The following is an 18,194-nucleotide window of genomic DNA, read 5'->3' as shown; positions in this document are numbered from 1 at the left end:
ATATATATATATAAAAAACTAGAAATAGTGTTGGGAAACAGTGGGGATAAAAATATAACATTTGTTAAAATCCCAAACCCAAGCAGACAATGATTTTGTTAATGAGCATTGATTTTGAACATTGAGAAGCAGGATACGGCAGCTGAAGGCAAAAAGGCGAGAGGAAGTCTGCACATCTATTACATGTAAGTTGAAGCAGGCGTCAATTCATAATCAATAAACATAAAACAGAGCGATTGTGGTTAGTTAATAGCTGGGATTGTTAGCAGCAGAGCTGTGCATCCTCATTTGTTTCAGAACTGAAATCAATTAAGATTCTAAGGTTACCAATTATCAGTTAATAACAATAAATTTAATTAATCTGATGCAATGTTACAGAAATTATTTTTGAATACTTATAAGTGTCATTTTTAGTGGCTGTGGCGCAATGCTTGAAAAACTGTTTAAAACGTAGTCGTGCCAGAGCACGTGCCAGAGTTGTTATCAGAGAAGCAGCAAGCTCCCAGGCTGCAGACTGTAGTACTAAAGGCCCAGACAGGCCGGTTACCGTGGCTTCGGGGTCTGATGTATGCTGGGGGCATGGGGGTTGAGTAATAGACACGGTTGGATGCTGCATGGGGGATACTGGAGCAACAGGCATAGCTTTGGGCTGCGCAGACGTAGACACGTAGATAGGGGCTTGCGCAGCCAGACATTGCTGCTGGGGGCACAGACTCTGCACCTGCTGATGAGGCAACAGATATTGCACTACGCCACAAAACCAAACTTGCATCGAATGGTCCACTGGGTTCCAATTCATACCAGACTGCGGTGCGTAATAAATGATTGTGTCCTGGCCTGCAAAATGTTTCAGTAGGTAATACACAATGTCATGAGGAAATAATTATGGGACTAATAAAAGGTCATCTTATCTTAAGCAATAATCAGAAGGAACATCCTTACACCAATGGTGGTCTGTTATCAAAGTAAAACTGCTTACACGAAACCACTTAACTGTACTGAGAAATGCATAAACTGAGCCAACAAACCTGCAGAAATATTAAGGTATTCTCGTTATACAAATCGCACAATAAAGGAACGGCCCAACCAACAACAAGCCTTTATTAACATCCTGACATTTGTTGAAAAATGTAAACAGGAGTTTTCCCTAAAACTTGTAAAAAACCACACATTTGCACCACCTCTGTACCTCTGTACGTGCACCGTAGAGCTTGGACTTTACCTGCTGCTGCTGGGCACTGAAGAAAGCTCCTCCCTGTGACTGCTTCGCAAACAGCTGAGGCGTGGCCTGCGAAGGAGTGGGTGTGGCCTGCTGTGCAGTGGGCATCTGCTGTGTCTGTGGTTTTTGTGGTTGGACATTAGGGACCGGCTGTGCAGTACCAATGCTTACACCTGTGCGTGCAGGAAACAAAGACTTAAAATGGTACACAATCTGTTACACAATTTAAAATGATTTCAGCACGTTGTCGCCACGATTCATGCAGGGTTGACATGGTAACGTATACTTCAGCTTTGAAAAGAGAGCAGCCTTAAGCCCTGCTCATTAATATACATACTGAGCCACTGGGATTAATATGAAGACTCAACCTGTGTGTGTGTGTGTGTGTGTGTGTGTGTGCATGCTAAAACCAAGAAAAAGAGAGCACAAAGAATGTAATGTTTGGCCAAATGCTAACTTAAAACAGTCGCCTTCTTCATAAACCAGAGCACCTGCACACCCCTGACTACAGCCCCTGTGTGACTGCGCCAAATGCAGAGAGGGAGGGCGTGTACTTACTGATGGGTTGGGTGGAGCCAGGCGCCACATTGGCTCTCTTGCGTGGAGTGAGGGCGGGCTGGATAGGGAGCATGCCTGTGATTGGCTGCGCCTGTCCTGCTTTGGGGCGTTGGCGCGGCGCAATGGAGGTCTCTGTTGTGGGAACGGGGTCTGTGAGTCTGCAGAAAGAACATGTCTAGTTAAAATAAAAATGATTCCTATACATGGAATCCATGCAAAACTGTATATAACAGTTCATTGTAATGAAGCCCTGCATAAAAGAGCTTAAATTTTAAAAAACCATGCATGATTTAAAGGGCAGTGGTGGAGGTTCAAATCTTGAACCACCAAGGTGCAACTGAGGTCCCCTTGAGAAAGGTACCGCCCCCACACACTGCTCCCCGACTTTCATGGCTGCCCACCGCTCATTAATGGTGATGGGTTAAATGCAGATGACACATTTCACGATTTCTACGTTTTGCAATGATAAAAACTTTCTCTTTCATGATTGGGGGAAGCAAACCGCAAAAAAAATAGAAAACCGTAGTTGATATGAATGAATGTTTCTGGACATAAAATAAAAGTATTATTGTGTTTACAAGTAAATTATTGAATTTAAAAACAATTCAAGACCTATAATTCACCACCAAACCAGGGCAAGAACATCCTCCACACCCACCTTGCTTTTGTCTGACTCTTCTTTGCCATAGCTTCGCTGGCTCTGATTGGCTCAGGGAGTTTTGTGGGTATGGGTGCATTCTGAAGGAGTGGGGGGGGAAAAAAGGAATGTTTCGTAAATCCACAGAACTGTAATTTTCTCAGCTCGACTGAACGTGTTATATAATGCATGGGAGGTTCAGTATGCTGAATCGCCTGCCGTCAGTGGCACTAGGTGAACGTGGGCCAGCCATGCGCTCCGGCGGATGACTGAAGGCTTGTTCCGTCAGAGCCTCACAGAGGGGAAGAGGTTGTGGAAGGCTGCCAGTTGGCTGAGCCTCAGAGTCCTCTGCTTCCTCTCTAATTATGCAATGATCTTACACAACAAAACCTCATTCAGTGAAGGAGCGCAAGTGACTTCATACTCAGTGGTCCACGAGACTGCGGAGTTAGTGTGCAGATGATGGAGACTCACATGCACGTTCTGGATGGGACAGTCCCGGCTGGCCAGCTTAAAGGCGAAGTAGGACACCTGGTATATATCTGGTCTATTTTCAGGGTCAGGCTCCAGCATATATCCTGCCAGAAGACATCCACAGGGATGGAGATGGGAGTAGAGGATGTGATGAAATAAAAAAAATGAGAAACGGCACGACAATTTAACAAACGATACTAGGATGTTCAAGAGACTGTTTGTGGAACATCTTTAAACTTCAAATATTTCATAAGACCATGCTTTAGGAAATGGTCTGAATGAAACTGAGGCATGAATCCCCATGATAATTTTTGATGATTAATCAATCACACAGTCCATTCTCATTGCAAAATAAAGAATCGTTACAGATTAGCTTTCTGTGTGAATGGTGTGTGAGCGATTGCTGTGTGCAAACACACTTACGGATGAGGCAGTGCATATCTTGAGAGTAGCGGGAATTGTCTGGGATGGTGAAGCTGCCATCACAAATAGCAACCTGGCTCTCTCCAAAGGGCAATGTGAAGTAGCACAGCTTATAGAGCAAGCAGCCCAAGGCCTGCAGATGTATGTCAGTAACAACAATTATGGAAGATCGCAAATCAACTGCAATTATAATAATACATTGGAATATCTTTGCCAATTAACTAAAGATATATGGTTATGAAGCATTTCACTATGAATAAACCTAAATACCACAGAATAATTAATTAAACGAGTGACCCATTGCCTACCCACCCAAATGTCAGCCTTGGTGGTGATGACCTTTCCGCTGTAGAGGTTGACCATTTCTGGGGCGCGGTATGATAAGGTTGTGTATCTGAATTCGAGGAGCGAGCGAGGAAGCACGTTAATGTGTTTAATTACTCCATGCATAGGAGCAGTAATTGTGTGATTGTGGGTGCTCAATTAAAAGGTCTGTGTTTGATAGCAAGCTAATTTGAAGACTCACTTCTTGATTTCCTCTTCCACAGCTGGCACCCCCTCAGTTTGGGGATTCTGGAACCTTTTTGTGGCACTGCCAAAATCGCAGAGGACGTAATGGCCTCTGTCATGGAGCAAGATATTCTCCACCTGCAGGGGATGATATATTATATGATGGTATATGACATAAGATATATTGTAATTGTTCATTTTTAGCATTTTGGGCAATGATGAATCATTGTACATCTTCCAACAGATTCAACATAGCTACATCACATCTTAACAACTTAAAGATTCTACTGCATCTTTTGATTACTTACTATATCACTTGATTGATTCATTTCTAACTCAAACACGCTTACTGTGTTTGACAATTAAAACACAGAGAAAATAGATCTGCATCCTTAGGCTGCATGAGTTGCAAATTCTAAAACTGGGGTACAACTTTATGCAAATGACATGTTAAATATAGCACACAAAATGTCATGGGTGCCATGGTGTTCTGTTTTTTGTTTTAATGGGGCAAAATAGATAAAATAGCTCTTCTTTTCCTTGCTGCAGTAAGACCTGTTCATAATGTCATTTTAAAGTGATCCACTATTTTGCTGCTGGTTAAATAAATTTAATCTAAACTATTTATTTGTACATGATTGAATTTGATTTGATATGACTATAACCTAGAGTAAATGTTACTGTAAATGTCATTATAATTGCTTGTTCGGTTGTTGGCTGAGGTGGTGATGTAGTCATATGGGCAGCTGTGGCGTGTGATCGTGCCTTCAGGTCCCGGTGGATGATGGGGCTCTTGCACTGGTGCAAGCGTGCCACAGCATCGCAGGTGTCACAGAAAATCTGCAGCACCTCCTGTTCACTGAAACCCGTCTGCAGTCGCTGGTTCATCAGGTTCACCACCTGCCCACCTGCGGTTGGACACACACACACAAATATACCCTCGAATGAAGGCAGACGCAACCCAATACCAATCGTTTGAGTAATGATGCTCATCTGACACAGAATGGCCGGGGCTTTGAAAACTGGGGAGGTGGGGATGATTAGTGGATTGTAGGAGACTCACCACGGCAGAAGTCCATAAGTATGAGAACCTCCCACACATCTCCTGATCCTACTGCTGTGATGCTGGAGTCCAAGAAACCAACAATGTTCTTATGGCCAACAAGATCCCTCTGTGAATACGAACACATACACACACACCCAATTGAACAGATCCGAGCATCCCTGGATCTCAGGTTCTGATCAGTGAAGCGGTAGTGATCGCTCCGCTGGGGCTGTTGCGGCTGCTTAGTCTGCTTGATGACCTTGGCTGCAGATTCAGCGCTATTCTGTCTCCTATTGTTGGGAACTCTGTCAATGACTCACCACCATCCCTCTATATGCACAGCTCTCACTCTCTCTCTCTCTCTCTCTCTCGTTTTCTCTTCTTCCTGTTACATTCCCTGCCTGCGATTCGCCCTCTGGTCCCTCATTTCCTTTATGGCTGTAATTCTACACCTGGCTTGTTATGACAGTGTAATACTAGCATTTCTGTGTGTGTGTGTGTGTGTGTGTGTGTGTGTGCACATGTCCGCAATGGAACAGATATTGCAACATCTCTCTACATTTATAGCAATAACAGTAATGAGGAGCTGAACGTCTTAAAGACATCCAGTGTTATCAAGTACAATTACAAAGCCACTAGATAACAAAATCCATATTAGTGAGAAACGCTAAGAAAAGCTGCCGTCTCAAGGGAGAGGCACAGCAAATGGCTGTAGTGTCCTAGCACAGGTGTCTTACTTTTCGGGGGAGTGGCCCCTCGGTCTTTCTTCAAGTCTGTCTGGAAAAAGATCTGCAGCTGAGCCCCAGGAGAGGAAATATCCACCCTATTAATATGGAGCAAACACACCTACACCTTCTTAAAGCTTTCTGCTCTTGAACGCTCATTCTCTAGAAGTTCACTCTTAGTGTCAAAACTGGGCTAGCTTGATTTAAGGGGTGAATTTGGTACTTTGCATGGTTTCTTTGATGTGTGAACTTTAAACACAGTGGCAAGTTACAATTAGCTCACCGCTACTGTTACGGTTTATCTGTGGGCTTGATCGGTTTCTGTAAGAACTTTAAAAGGGAGTGCTCATCATGAACAAATCAGCATGCAGAAAAATAAATAAATAATTGAAATCATTGCAAGACAGATTAGAGTCAAATGTTAACAGGTTGGGTGAGTTATAAGGAGGAGTGCTCATCTCACACAGATGTGATTATCTTTAAAGTCATGCACTTTAAACCTGATGTAGGTGTGTTCATCTTAACCACATTTTTCACAATAATGGTAATCAGCTATTAAAGCCTTTATCCATGATGAAAGTCATGGTCTGTCTGAATACATGGTCAACTTGTTGGTGAGCCTTCCATGAAAATGCTCACGAGTTCTTGCCATTTTAGACACTTAGTGAGACTGGAGAATCATTAGAATACTATTTCAACACAGACTCCTAGGTGAGTGTTTGTGAATAAATGTGTGTGACAGACAAAGGTGAAAGAGCAGTTTTTACTTTCACAGCATTAGTCCTGAAAGGCTGCAATTACTGCAATTTTCACGTTTGCTTTCTAATTTGCACTGAAATTCTAGGTGATCTGTGGTTAATAGGATTCAATGGAATGACCCAAATGTATTCAAATGATAAATGTTTATACTTGCATCATATCACAACAAAGCAGCAGCCTATAAGCAGAATATAATATATATAAATGACCTTCATTTCTAGAATCACAAGTGTGGTGGCTGTAGTACAGTATGCCACCATGTAAAAGAACATGTCACCATTCCTCATAAAGCCCAGGGGTCGCTGTCCGAAATTGTAAAGTGCCTTTCAAACATTGGGTGAGAAAAGCACAGTGGCCTTGTGGTCCATACAGTAGTGTTAGGATAGCAGAGAGGGGACACTTCCCATAAAGCACTCACCATGATCTGGATCTCGCACTTGCAGACCTGAAGGTCATGCTCGTTGTTGACGTACATCCTCTTAAGGGCACAGCGCACCCCCTGGTGTGTTCGCACCAAGAAGACAATGGCAAAGCCACCTGAAAAAAAGAAAGGAAAATGGAGTGAGGAAAACTAATGATCAGAAATGATATCGGAGATATGGGTTGTTCATTTTCTGACTATTTTTAGATGGTAGAATGAAACCCAACTCAAAAACTATTAAATAAAAGGCTACGTAGAAAAACACTCAACCACATTTCCTGCATTAGAGTGCTGAAAAAAAGCCTCCAATAAACATATTAACACTTAAATACATTCCTCTGAAACAAATGGTACAACATAACAGTACAATTTCAGTATGAGACATTTGCAGGTCATGATTAATATCCTGGATCCGCTGACCCATGCCAACATGGCCAGATCAGAACAGCAGCAGCCAGGAGCCAGTGTGCCTATGGCAAAGTTACGTCCTATGCCAGCACAATAACCGCAGCGGCCCACGGCTCAGCCCTGAGACGGCAGCACTGAGATCTGACCCAGATTCTGTTGGGCAGGTGGGATTAGTCAGTGAGGCCTGGGTTCTGCTTGACAACATGACAAGAATTCTTTTCAGAATTATTTTTTTTAAGACTATTTTCTCTGGATTAGACAAGTAATGGTCTCGTAGTATTATTTTATCACACTGGAATAATGATAAATACATGCCTTTGAGGAGGTCATAACATTATGTACAAATTAATATATGAATGCTTGTATTGAAAGGAACAATGTTTTCCAAAGTAAACCAAACCTATAGTGAGTCCCATATACTCCTGATTTCTCACAGTCTCTCTATGACTGTTGGACAACTTGTTGGACAAAAATGCTTATTAGTGTGGCTTCTTAACAATGCCACTATTTATTTTTTACATCTCTGCCTAAGGGATGATCCAGAGGTTGTGCCTGATTCCACGCTCATTTCATCACGGTCATGCGTCTCCATTTGAAAATTATGTAAATCTGACGCGGCCCTAAATGTCAGAGGTCAGACTCCACACAGGAAGTAAACAAATTACAGCCAGGGTAATAGCATTCAACATATTTTTATCTGTTAAATATTAATAAATTGACAGCAGCGATTAACATTTAATTCAATAGAATTTCACAAGCTTTGTGTGTGTGTGTGTGTGTGTGTGTGTGTGTGTGTGTGTGTCTCACAGCCACGGTCTCAGTCAGGCGCTCACTTCTCTCCCGCTTCCGTTCCCATCCTGACTGACAGGGAGGACCTCAGCAGAGAGAACGATTATTCTGGACCCTATTGCTACTGCTGCTGCCGCCGCCCAGATTTGAGAGATTTGAACCAGGAGTCGGAACAGAAACAGTGTGTCGCAGTGATGCAGCCTGCGCACGTGTGTGTGTGTCATTAAGCGCATGTCATTTCACGCATAAATCATGTTGACGGGAGAGAAAATCACTTGGACGGAACTCAGAACACAAAACGCACACACCCACGAACACTGGCGGCTTGAAGCAGACAGGGCTTCCAGCAGTTTCTTTTGATGTAAAGCTCTGCTGCTTTATAACCTGTCACGGCGCAGGAGCTTCCATCTCTCATTCACCAACGCTCAGGTGTACAGCCTGGCTGTTTCGGGACAATAAAACACGGCGAGTAAATGAATGAAAAGTGCTGGAAGTCTGAGAGTGTCCCTGCATTCACTTGGGAGAAAGTGTGTGTGAGGGAGAGAGAGACTGAATGAACGAGACCTCTGGTGGAACGCTGCAGGGAAAGATATTTTGGGCAAAGAAGAAACGCAACACACACACACACACACACACACACACACACACAGAGAGCTCTGTTGCCTTTTGGCACAATTGAAACCCCTTTGAACAGCAAAAGCACATGCCGTCCACCACACCTACTCTTACTGGTGTGATTAAGTATTACACAACATTCTACTAATTTACACACACACACACACACACACACGCTTGAGGCACCTCAAAGTAGCCCTGATTTGATGGTGGGCCTGTATTTTCCAAGCATGAAGTGGGGTAGTGTTCAGCCTCACTCATGGCTCTGGGATCAGACGCTCAGATCAAAGCCTGCACAGAACCACGCTCGCTGTCTTCGAGTCGAGCACCGCATCTTTACCTACGTCAGCCGGATCTTGGCTGAGTCAGTGGGTGCGGGCGGGGCTCGCCGAGCTCTCTGCTGAAAACACACAGGAGGACGGGAGGTGTGCGCGCGCGGACGTAATCCCGCAGAGCCTACGTGAATTCAAAGGGATTACAGGCCTTTCGTAAAAGTACCAAAAACTCAACCCATCCCCTCGCATGGATGCACAATTAAAGAAAAACCCAGCACAGTCGCGGTGGCAACGTAAATAAAATGGCGGAGTGCGTTTGTAATCACAAGGAAGAACAGGAGTTACATAACGTCACATAAATAGACCCCTTCCAAAGACCAGTAAAATCCAGTGAGATCTGGCGAGAAGAGCAAGGACATTCAAGAACGTTCAAATGTCCCACACACAAGACGCATGGAGAGATGAAAGCACCGCTATCTGATGTCATACCATAAGCACCTCTTATCATTGCAGCAAAATGACAGTATATTGCCAAGAAAACAGAGTGATGTAGACAGAGTCTACATGCAATTATTGGCCACATTTCCCACAATCCTCTCCTGGTTTAGGCATTGTTGATCAATACATTGACTATTTGCTTCGTGGTGGAACATAAACCTTCACCGGGAGGTCATCAGCGATGCCATATTCACCGAGGTCACTATGACCTGTAATGAAATTGCAGATATTCCTGCCGAAAAGGTGGTCCTATTTGGGGCTTGTTGGCCAGGGCTGGTGGGGCCTGCTGAAGGCTGAACCCGGCCCCCATTGTCTGGGTCTGATGAGGACCATGTTCCTCAGCAGCGGTGTAGAGTTACAGCAGGTAACCAGAGCCACCGCAGCCCACGGCCAGACTCCGACTCCAGACAAACCTCCGGCTTTCTTACCTGTGCAAACAAGCGCTGAGATCCTGCCATCTGTGTTTGCCCTGCCACAGCATTTAGGCGGATGATTGTGTAAGATGAAAAATTAATCATAGTTCTCTACTTTTCTTTTTACTGTATAATGCCTCATTTCATTTTTTATTTTTTTTTAAAACATGCGACTGCACACACAGACAAAGGGCTGTATCGGGAACCAGGCCAGCAGGGTGGACCTACACCACGAACAAAGCACACACAGCCGCTTAATTCTATTCTTATGTTCTAACATGCTCAAATATATTAATGAAAATGAGATTTAAATCTAAGCGGATGTAAGGGTTAAATGTCTTTATAAAACGTGCACTGAGCTTGCTATGAGGCAAGAGGAATATCTGTTACTTACTCAGCCTCTGGTTTTTGTGTTCCATAATTGACCTGATCCTCTTAACCTAATTACCTATCCTTATTATATCCTTTTATCACCTAAAACAAGAAACATCCCATGCCTGGAATTTTCTTTAACTATTTACTGATATATACATGAGACAAACAGTGCGCTGTAGAGAGTATGCCACTTGTTTTTAAAATCGGGGGAAAGGGCGATTTTCTGAATCATCTAGAGCACAGAAGCTTCATTTTCCTGAACAATCAAAGAGTTAATGGCGATGCTGAAGTGTTGCTCCATCTTATTTATGGGGTTAATAATAAAGGACACGGGGTTGCTGCAGGTCACCTCATCACCGCGGGAGAACTTTCATTCACACTTCTCTTCACAGTGAACGGCAGAGAGTACGGAGTATAAAAAACTTTAAAAAAAAAAAAAAGAGCTAAAAGGCAAAGCAGCATCTTCACGGCTCATCTTCACACACTTTGATGGGTTTTTTGTTCCACACCATACCTGAAAATCTTTGGAGGAGGCAGGATCAGAGATTTTTCTTGTGATATCTGATGATTGCGCAGAAATTCTGACAAGTGACGCCGTGTCGCGTCCTCTGTAAACAGCTTGTGTATTAAATGAGTCGCTGCGTACTTGACATGTTCATCAAAACTCAGGCCAAAGCTCTTAAATTGGAGATGGGGTTTACTGTAACCCCGTCAAGATATCAACATTATTATCACCACCAATTTCAATAGGATGAGCATTACATAATTAACAGTTTATTAACATCATATTAGTCTTTCTGACGCTGTATATGTGTGGGTGAAGTGGAAGGTGTTCCATGGGAAGTTATGCTTTTGTGCTATAATTCTGGTTGTTATGATAATTTCTATGAAACAAGTATAGCCTTCATGGCTTGTATACCGAGGGAAATTAATTTCTTGAACAAACCATACGCTGCACAGCCATCATTACGGCCGTTTGGGAAGCATTTAGTCATTTTCTGGACACAAATCAGAGTGGGTGGGCGGCCACCCTCTCACCATAGGTGAGGAGTGTGTTGGGACGGGCAGGCATTGTTGGTCTGTGGGCAGACCATGTGTGGGCTAACAGATGGTGTCCTAGTGTACTACTTATGAATAAAACACTCGCTGCACATCTATTATTCAGATAAGGGCCTCTCCCAAACCATGATAGATAAATGGACCGGCCTGCGTATTGCCCTGATATACCCACAAAACAAAAACAACAAAAAGAACACACACACACACACACACACACACACACACACAGCAAAACAAAACATGAGCACTGCAGTTTGTGTGATGATAAAATGTTACCTCTCCATGTCAACAAAACCACCAAAGGACATTACATATACCTTAGAGGGGGGACAAAATTCTTGTCGATATGGCAACAGAACAGTCCATTGCTGTTCAGAATGACGAGTCCCATTGACATCCCATAAAACTCATCTAAACAAGTCAATTAGATCCACCGATGCTCATACTGACTGATCGAAAGGTGCTTAAGATGAAATACTCAGACTGTAATAATCACAGAGCGGCTTCAAGGAGTCTTTTTCAATAGTCTCCCCTGAAGCTCTCCAGAATATGTGCAAGGCAGAACATTTTAAGAAAAGATATGATTTGTTTTGAATGTGATTTTTTTTTTTTTTGACTATTGGTGCTTTGTATCCATATGTGGCATATTTAAAAAAAAAGGCCATGAGCACTAGACTAAGTGGGAAAGGGAAATGTTTCACTTCAGCATCTCATGATAAATAAAACGCATCACCAGACAACGGTGGCCAAGAACTGCAAATCAAATGAACATTTCATTACAAAACTTTACTAAAACAAATTTACAACATGCTAAAAACTTTTACTGATCACTGAAGCAAATTTACAAGCAGCGAATCATACGGAAAGGATAGGTACTATAGACCGTAATATAGAAATTGAATCCTAATCCAGCCAGACCAGTCTTGGGCCAAAATTCACAGCGCCAGTCTATATATAATATAGGATTATACAGAGTTTGGGCGTGTGGTTGGGTGAAAACCCGACACTATGCAGCTGCAAGGCTGACCACTGCAGCCGTTTCGGCTTCGCCATAACCGCGTTTAGGGTTACAGATCGCTTTAAAACTATCCGGTCCGACGCCACAAAGAGCGGCCTGTCAAGGGGTCGTCTTAATCTGACTGCCTCAGGGTCACACCCCGGCATGGAGAGAGGAGGCTCACATGAACACATGGAGCCCTTAAAAGGCTTTTGCACACCGCGCCGCAATGAAGAGTGAAACTACCAAGCGTGCATGAGCCAGTTGTTCAAATGCCTCTCCCGACCCCTCGAACCCTGGCAGCACCCACGAACAGGCCGCGCCGGCCACTTCACTCAGGGCGTGGCAGCACTTTTAGCTTTGTTTCAGATGCTCCGATAAACAGTAATGCCACCAAATGAAATTGCCAGAATAAGCTACGGCAGCAGAGGCCTTACATTCGGGCTAGGTGCCGAGCGGCACATTCCTCCGGGTTAATGAACCCACCCCAGAGTGCTGTAAACAGGACAAATCTCGGCCCGATCAGCTCCGTGTCATCCGAACCCCACCGCGTCCGCTCCACACTTCCGGTGCTTCTGCACAACCGTGACTCAGCAGCATTTTCTTTTTTTTTTTATGTGACATGAGCAGCCTTGGGCGAGGAGAAACCGTAGTAAAACGAACCCGACGTCAATCGCGCCGGCCTCACGAATGATTAATCACCACGGACCACCAAAAAATATATATATAAAATCTCTAAAAGTGTCTATTCTCTCAAGAGCCTTATTCATATTCCGGTCGCTATCACAAGGGGGAAGGAGTGTCATGTAATACACGCAGAAGTATTGAACCAGCGGCCCTGAAGAAATCAGATACGCCGTTTCAGCACAACGATGGGCCGCTTGGTAGAGCAGCGCACCAGGAGCCGGTGTTGCACTAAAATAAGGAGCGCAGGCCAACAATTCCCGGCATATGATACAATGATATCACACACAACCGCATACTGTCAGTTCTGCAATTCAGGTTACTGAGGGGCAGTTGCCTTCAGCACTGATCACTACATTTCTCAACGTACAAACACTTACTTATTTTTTATTTATCATGCAGTCACAGCATTTCTATCGAATATGTATAAATGTTTTAACTAGCTTTAAATTTTAATTGCAAATTAATCACATACATTGGTCGCCTCATCATCCAATAACTCCCCTTCAGACGCCATTACAGGAAAATCAAGGCAAAAGAAATGACAGGAGACGTTACTTGAAGTGGTTAACCACAACCAAACCGGATTTTGGGTTGGCATCTGCGGTTGGTTGCTGAGATGGCAGCTGGTTGGTTGGTTTCCTGCTTGTCATGCCTTTCTTTGGTCCAAGACCTTGCATGCATTTGGTTGAAACATTTATTCATTTGTCCATGACAGTCATTGAATTGATTAAAATGATCACTTTCCTTCGGCTATTAAATAAGTAGATACAGAATACCAGCGTATGGATACTGACCTCTGTTACAATACCAGGTTACGATGAGAATACGGTGGTATTCTGATCGCTAGCAGACCAGCGTAGCAATAACCGGCAACCTTCCGATTACGGGGCGGCTTAACCAGTTCCTTTACCGCTAGACCACCACGGCCCCCAGTGTTGTCGTCTCATCCCAAGTTATGTCAGAAGGAGAGCGACCCATATCTGTCTCATTCTGTACGACTCAAGTTAGTATCAAAAAGAGCGTTGATCCAAAGCCTTTCCAAACCGCGAGCTCGGTCCAGAGAGCAGGAAGGGACCTGCGCTAATGAGCCGGACCCGAGCTCTCTGAAAAGGGGAGGCGAACCGGCGTCTCTCGGCCACGCGACTTCAGAGGGCCGCCGCAGCATGAAAAGGATGTTCATTAAGCCTCCTGAAACGCCGAGCGACGCCGCAGTCACATCAAAGCGCCCCGGGGCCCAGTTACATCGGCGCACGTAACGGTCTTTACCGGAGGGCCGGGGAAATGCTCGCAACTCGCAACACATCTGCAACGTGGTGACGCCATTTTAATGGGGCGGGCAGGGAGAGATGCTGCCGTCCACGGGAGGTCCGTCGTCGAACCCAAGGCCGAGTAGACGTTTAAAACAGAGCTTCCTCGGTCAAGATCACTGCACATGCGCCTCAGAATTAAGGTTTTGGTTAATTTGAGCTATTTGTCATGAAACAAAGAACAGTTCAGGCTGCATTGAGACCAAAAAAAAAGTGGACTTCAAGTAGGCATGACTGAAGTTCCACGGAATCCTCCTCTCGTGAGCCAGATGCTCTGAAGGGCTGAGATGCCGGAGACAGGAACACAGCTGTCAGCGGTGCTGACACCGCGGACACAGCAAAGGACAAGCCCTAAAATGGCCATTTCTTTCAGTCTCACAATTAAAAGTCCGTTTTGGGGTGGCACAGCGCACGCAACTGGATTTGCTGGCCACGTTACACGGCCGCCGAGCTAAAGATAATCGGTTCTATATCCATCAATTAATCCAATTAACACCGAGGGTGCACACGTGCACGCGCACGCACCCACACACACACACACACACACACACACACACACGCGACTGACTGCATGCAGCCCGTCGTGATCTTACCCTCGGCCACGGTCTCCTCCACTGTGACCTGGTACCGTCCGATGGTGAAAACTCGTCCCACGAAGCTGCCACCGCTGCCGCCGCCGCCGGAGCCGCTGCCTCCCCCGCCGGCTCCGGAACCGGGCCCGGAGCTGACCAGCTCCCGACGCGAATCGAAGAACTTCTTCATCGCCTGTTCGTCGCAGCCGTGTCGCCAGACGAACGTTAATTGTGGAACATTAATGACGCGGCGCGCCGGTCCCTGCGGCGCGTCCGGGTACGAGCGGAATACGCCGGCGGCGCAAGTCCTAGTCACACATCGCACGGGTCGAACCGGGCTTTACTTAAACCGGGCAACCAACCAATCAATCAGTCGATCAATCAATAAACCAAACCCTATTCCCGGAAATACGCACGTATCGGAGGGTCACGTCTCTGCCCCTCATAAGAAACACTTCGTATTCACAGACCATATAATAAAGGACAAATACCGAAAGTTTGGTCAAATGAAATGACAATAATAATAACAAAAAAAAAATTATAATACACTGATATTCCCGGGTAATAAATATACCGACTGCTGGAGCTGTTTAGCCCACTAAATACCCGAATTCGGCTAACAAGACGCCGACGCGTCAACGCGTTGCGCTTCCAGGACAAGAGGGCGCCGAACGTTGACGAACACCAGCGGCGACGCTGAAGAACGCGAGTGGATGCGGGCACGGCTACCAGACGGAGGAGCCTGGACCCCCGGGCGGGTTAGCTAGCGAGCTAACGTCAACGTCTGAGGCGGCGCAGCGTCAATGCCGTTCAGTTCGGGTTTTTTTTTTGTTCTTTCTCCTTCTTCTTCTTTTTCTTTCCGCGGAGTTGTATTCCCACCGTCCTCGGTTTAAACGTCTCTCCCGGTGGGAACGGGAATGCGGTTTTCCTCCCACCCCTGACACCGTTCCCAGTTCATTGGCTCCCCTCCTCGTCCGCCGCAGCCGGACCTTCCGTGGCCGACCCCCCCGCGCCCTAAATCCTGGGGGTTTCGCCGCTCCGCCGCGGTAATTGTCAGAGGGCCCCGGTGCACTGGTACGGGGGAAATACCGTAGCTGCCTAATAATATTTTTTAAGGCAGAGATACGCCAGTCGGAGTGCTGACGTCACTGCGTTGACGTCACTTTAGGTGATTCAGGTTCCGTTCGCTTCGTGAACTACAACTCCCATGGGCACTTGCGCGTTTTCCAGCAGTGCACCCCACAGTGCACCCCAATAACATCATAAATAACATCATAACATCAATAACATCATAAATAACTGATGAAATAGCAGTCTATTTATGAAAAATGTCATAGATATTTTCTAACCCCCCAGTCGTATCAATATTACACATGTAGAAAAGATGTGGCAAGAAAAAAAATACAGTTAGTCTGGTATGTATCCATTAATGAAAAAGCTACAGGTTACCTTTAGTAATACATTACACGAATGTTTTCGTGAGGTCACAAAAAGTCCAAATTCTCCTAGATTGTCCTGAATCTAGGTAATGAACAATTAAATGATATCAAATGAAGCGTTGTACTAAAGTGTCGCTCACATTGGTGACGAAGTTCTGAAACTTGCGGCACTCCTGGCGGCATCTAGTGGTTATAATGAAGTATAACAGAGAACTGAGAACTGTCGATGCACATTAATATTGATCATCCACTGTCACAGCTGGAGGGAGGGGAGTGTCAGCATATTGAATTTGTAAACATTTTCAATTTCTTAATTTTTTATTGTCACAAATAACGTCATTAGTCCACAATTCATTTGGATATATAAGTTCTTGTTTTAGTGCTTTATAAGTAACAGGATGAAAAGCAACTAAAATAAGTTTCATTCTTTAGGGTCTGATTTGAGATATAAGCTGGGTGTGTGTGTGTTCGGGTTTGGGCTGGTAAATAGAAAGAGATATTGTGACTTTCCTCTCACTTGATCATACCTGTGGATTGCATAACAGGGTGGTGATAGCCTAGTGGGTAAGTTCAAACCCCACTTACTAACAGTGTGTCCCTGAGCAAGACACTTGAGTTGCCGTCCCTGTAACTACTGATGTTAAGTCACTCTGGATAAAGGCATCTGTGAAAATGTTGTAAATGTAATGTAAATGCGATACATGTGTCAAAAGCAGTTTTACACTATTTATCATATGTCCTTATGCAGTGTGACTTTGAATCAGAGACGGTCCCCGTGGAGCCCCTTTGCTCAGGGACACAATGGTAGCGTTTGGTCAAGTTTCAGTAATGTGTAAAATATTTAGCAAACAAGTGAGTCCCCCTTATTTTTAGGATAAAAATGAATGCTATACATACAGTACAGGCCAAACGTTTGGACATACCTTCTCATTCAATGTGTTTTCTTTGTTTTCATGACCCTTTACATTGGTAGATTCTCACTGAAGGCATCAAAACTACGAATGAACACATGTGACGTTATGTGCTTAACAAAAAGTGGAGACCTGGCCTCCACAGTCACCGGACCTGAACCCAATTGAGATGGTTTGGGGTGAGCTGGACAGCAGAGTGAAGGCAAAGGGGCCAACAAGTGCTAAGCACCTCTGGGAACTCCTTCAAGACTGTTGGAAAAGCATTTCAGGTGACGACCTCTTGAAGCTCATCGAGAGAATGCCAAGAGTGTGCAAAGCAGTAATCAGAGGAAAGGGCGGCTATTTTGAAGAAACTAGAATATAAAACATGTTTTCAGTTATTTCACCTTTTTTTGTTAAGTACAAAACTCCACATGTGTTCATTCATAGTTTTGATGCCTTCAGTGAGAATCTACCAATGTAAATGGTCATGAAAATAAAGAAAACACATTGAATGAGAAGGTGTGTCCAAACTTTTGGCCTGTACTGTATGACACCATGTACACAATTTATTGCATGAGCGTACACAATTCTTCATTTTATAGCGAATTCCGTTTAATTTACTGGATTCCGCGATTTTGTCTGCATTGATCTTTTCCGCTAAAATTTGTGCATTCGCTAGCAATTCAATGATCTTACAGGCTAAACAGTGCTTCATCACAAATGTTAAATAAAAATAAAAAATAACCCTACTTAAAAATACTTCTATATTAATTTTAATAATAAATGTATACTACTATTAATGTTTAGGAGCTGCTGGTCACTAATGTGACTAATGTTAAGTTGGGTGGTAGTAGCCTAGTGGGTAACACACTCGCCTATGAACCAGAAGACCCAGGTTCAAATTCCACTTACTACCATTGTGTCCCTGAGCAAGACACTCAACCCCCCAGGGGGGACTGTCCCTGTAACTACTGACTGTAAGTTGCTCTGGAAAAGGTTGTCTGATAAATGCTGTAAATGTAAGTTTTTGTTGCGCCATGATAGTGACTCCAGTAGGCGGCACTGTTTTGTTGAAAAACACACATTTTCGATTAAT

The 18,194-nt window shown here is 44.4% G+C and overlaps 1 protein-coding gene across 12 annotated transcripts in view; it reads right to left on the bottom strand.

The window, feature by feature from the left end:
- aak1a (AP2 associated kinase 1a) overlaps positions 1–15,915 on the bottom strand; it is a 28,752-nt gene extending 12,837 nt beyond the window's left edge. For 9 of the 12 annotated variants that reach the window (XM_028995269.1, XM_028995274.1, XM_028995277.1 and 6 more), the window contains exons 1-12: positions 14,788–15,915; positions 6,769–6,887; positions 4,885–4,993; positions 4,587–4,729; positions 3,838–3,959; positions 3,624–3,705; positions 3,312–3,444; positions 2,889–2,992; positions 2,436–2,515; positions 1,778–1,935; positions 1,223–1,392; positions 548–724 (exon numbers count right to left, since the gene is read on the bottom strand). In XM_028995269.1, coding sequence (XP_028851102.1) covers positions 548–724; positions 1,223–1,392; positions 1,778–1,935; positions 2,436–2,515; positions 2,889–2,992; positions 3,312–3,444; positions 3,624–3,705; positions 3,838–3,959; positions 4,587–4,729; positions 4,885–4,993; positions 6,769–6,887; positions 14,788–14,956 — 1,566 coding nt within the window. In that variant the 5' untranslated portion in view covers positions 14,957–15,915. The remainder of the gene's footprint in view (positions 1–547; positions 725–1,222; positions 1,393–1,777; positions 1,936–2,435; positions 2,516–2,888; positions 2,993–3,311; positions 3,445–3,623; positions 3,706–3,837; positions 3,960–4,586; positions 4,730–4,884; positions 4,994–6,768; positions 6,888–14,787) is intronic. The other 3 variants (XM_028995275.1, XM_028995276.1, XM_028995271.1) reach the window with 2 other exon arrangements.
- Positions 15,916–18,194: the final 2,279 nt, after the last annotated feature.

The sequence above is a fragment of the Denticeps clupeoides genome, chromosome 11 (genome assembly GCF_900700375.1).
Source record: "Denticeps clupeoides chromosome 11, fDenClu1.1, whole genome shotgun sequence".
Taxonomy (NCBI): domain Eukaryota; kingdom Metazoa; phylum Chordata; class Actinopteri; order Clupeiformes; family Denticipitidae; genus Denticeps; species Denticeps clupeoides.
Note: the sequence above shows the minus strand (reverse complement) of the source record. Positions and strands in the feature narration are given on the sequence as shown.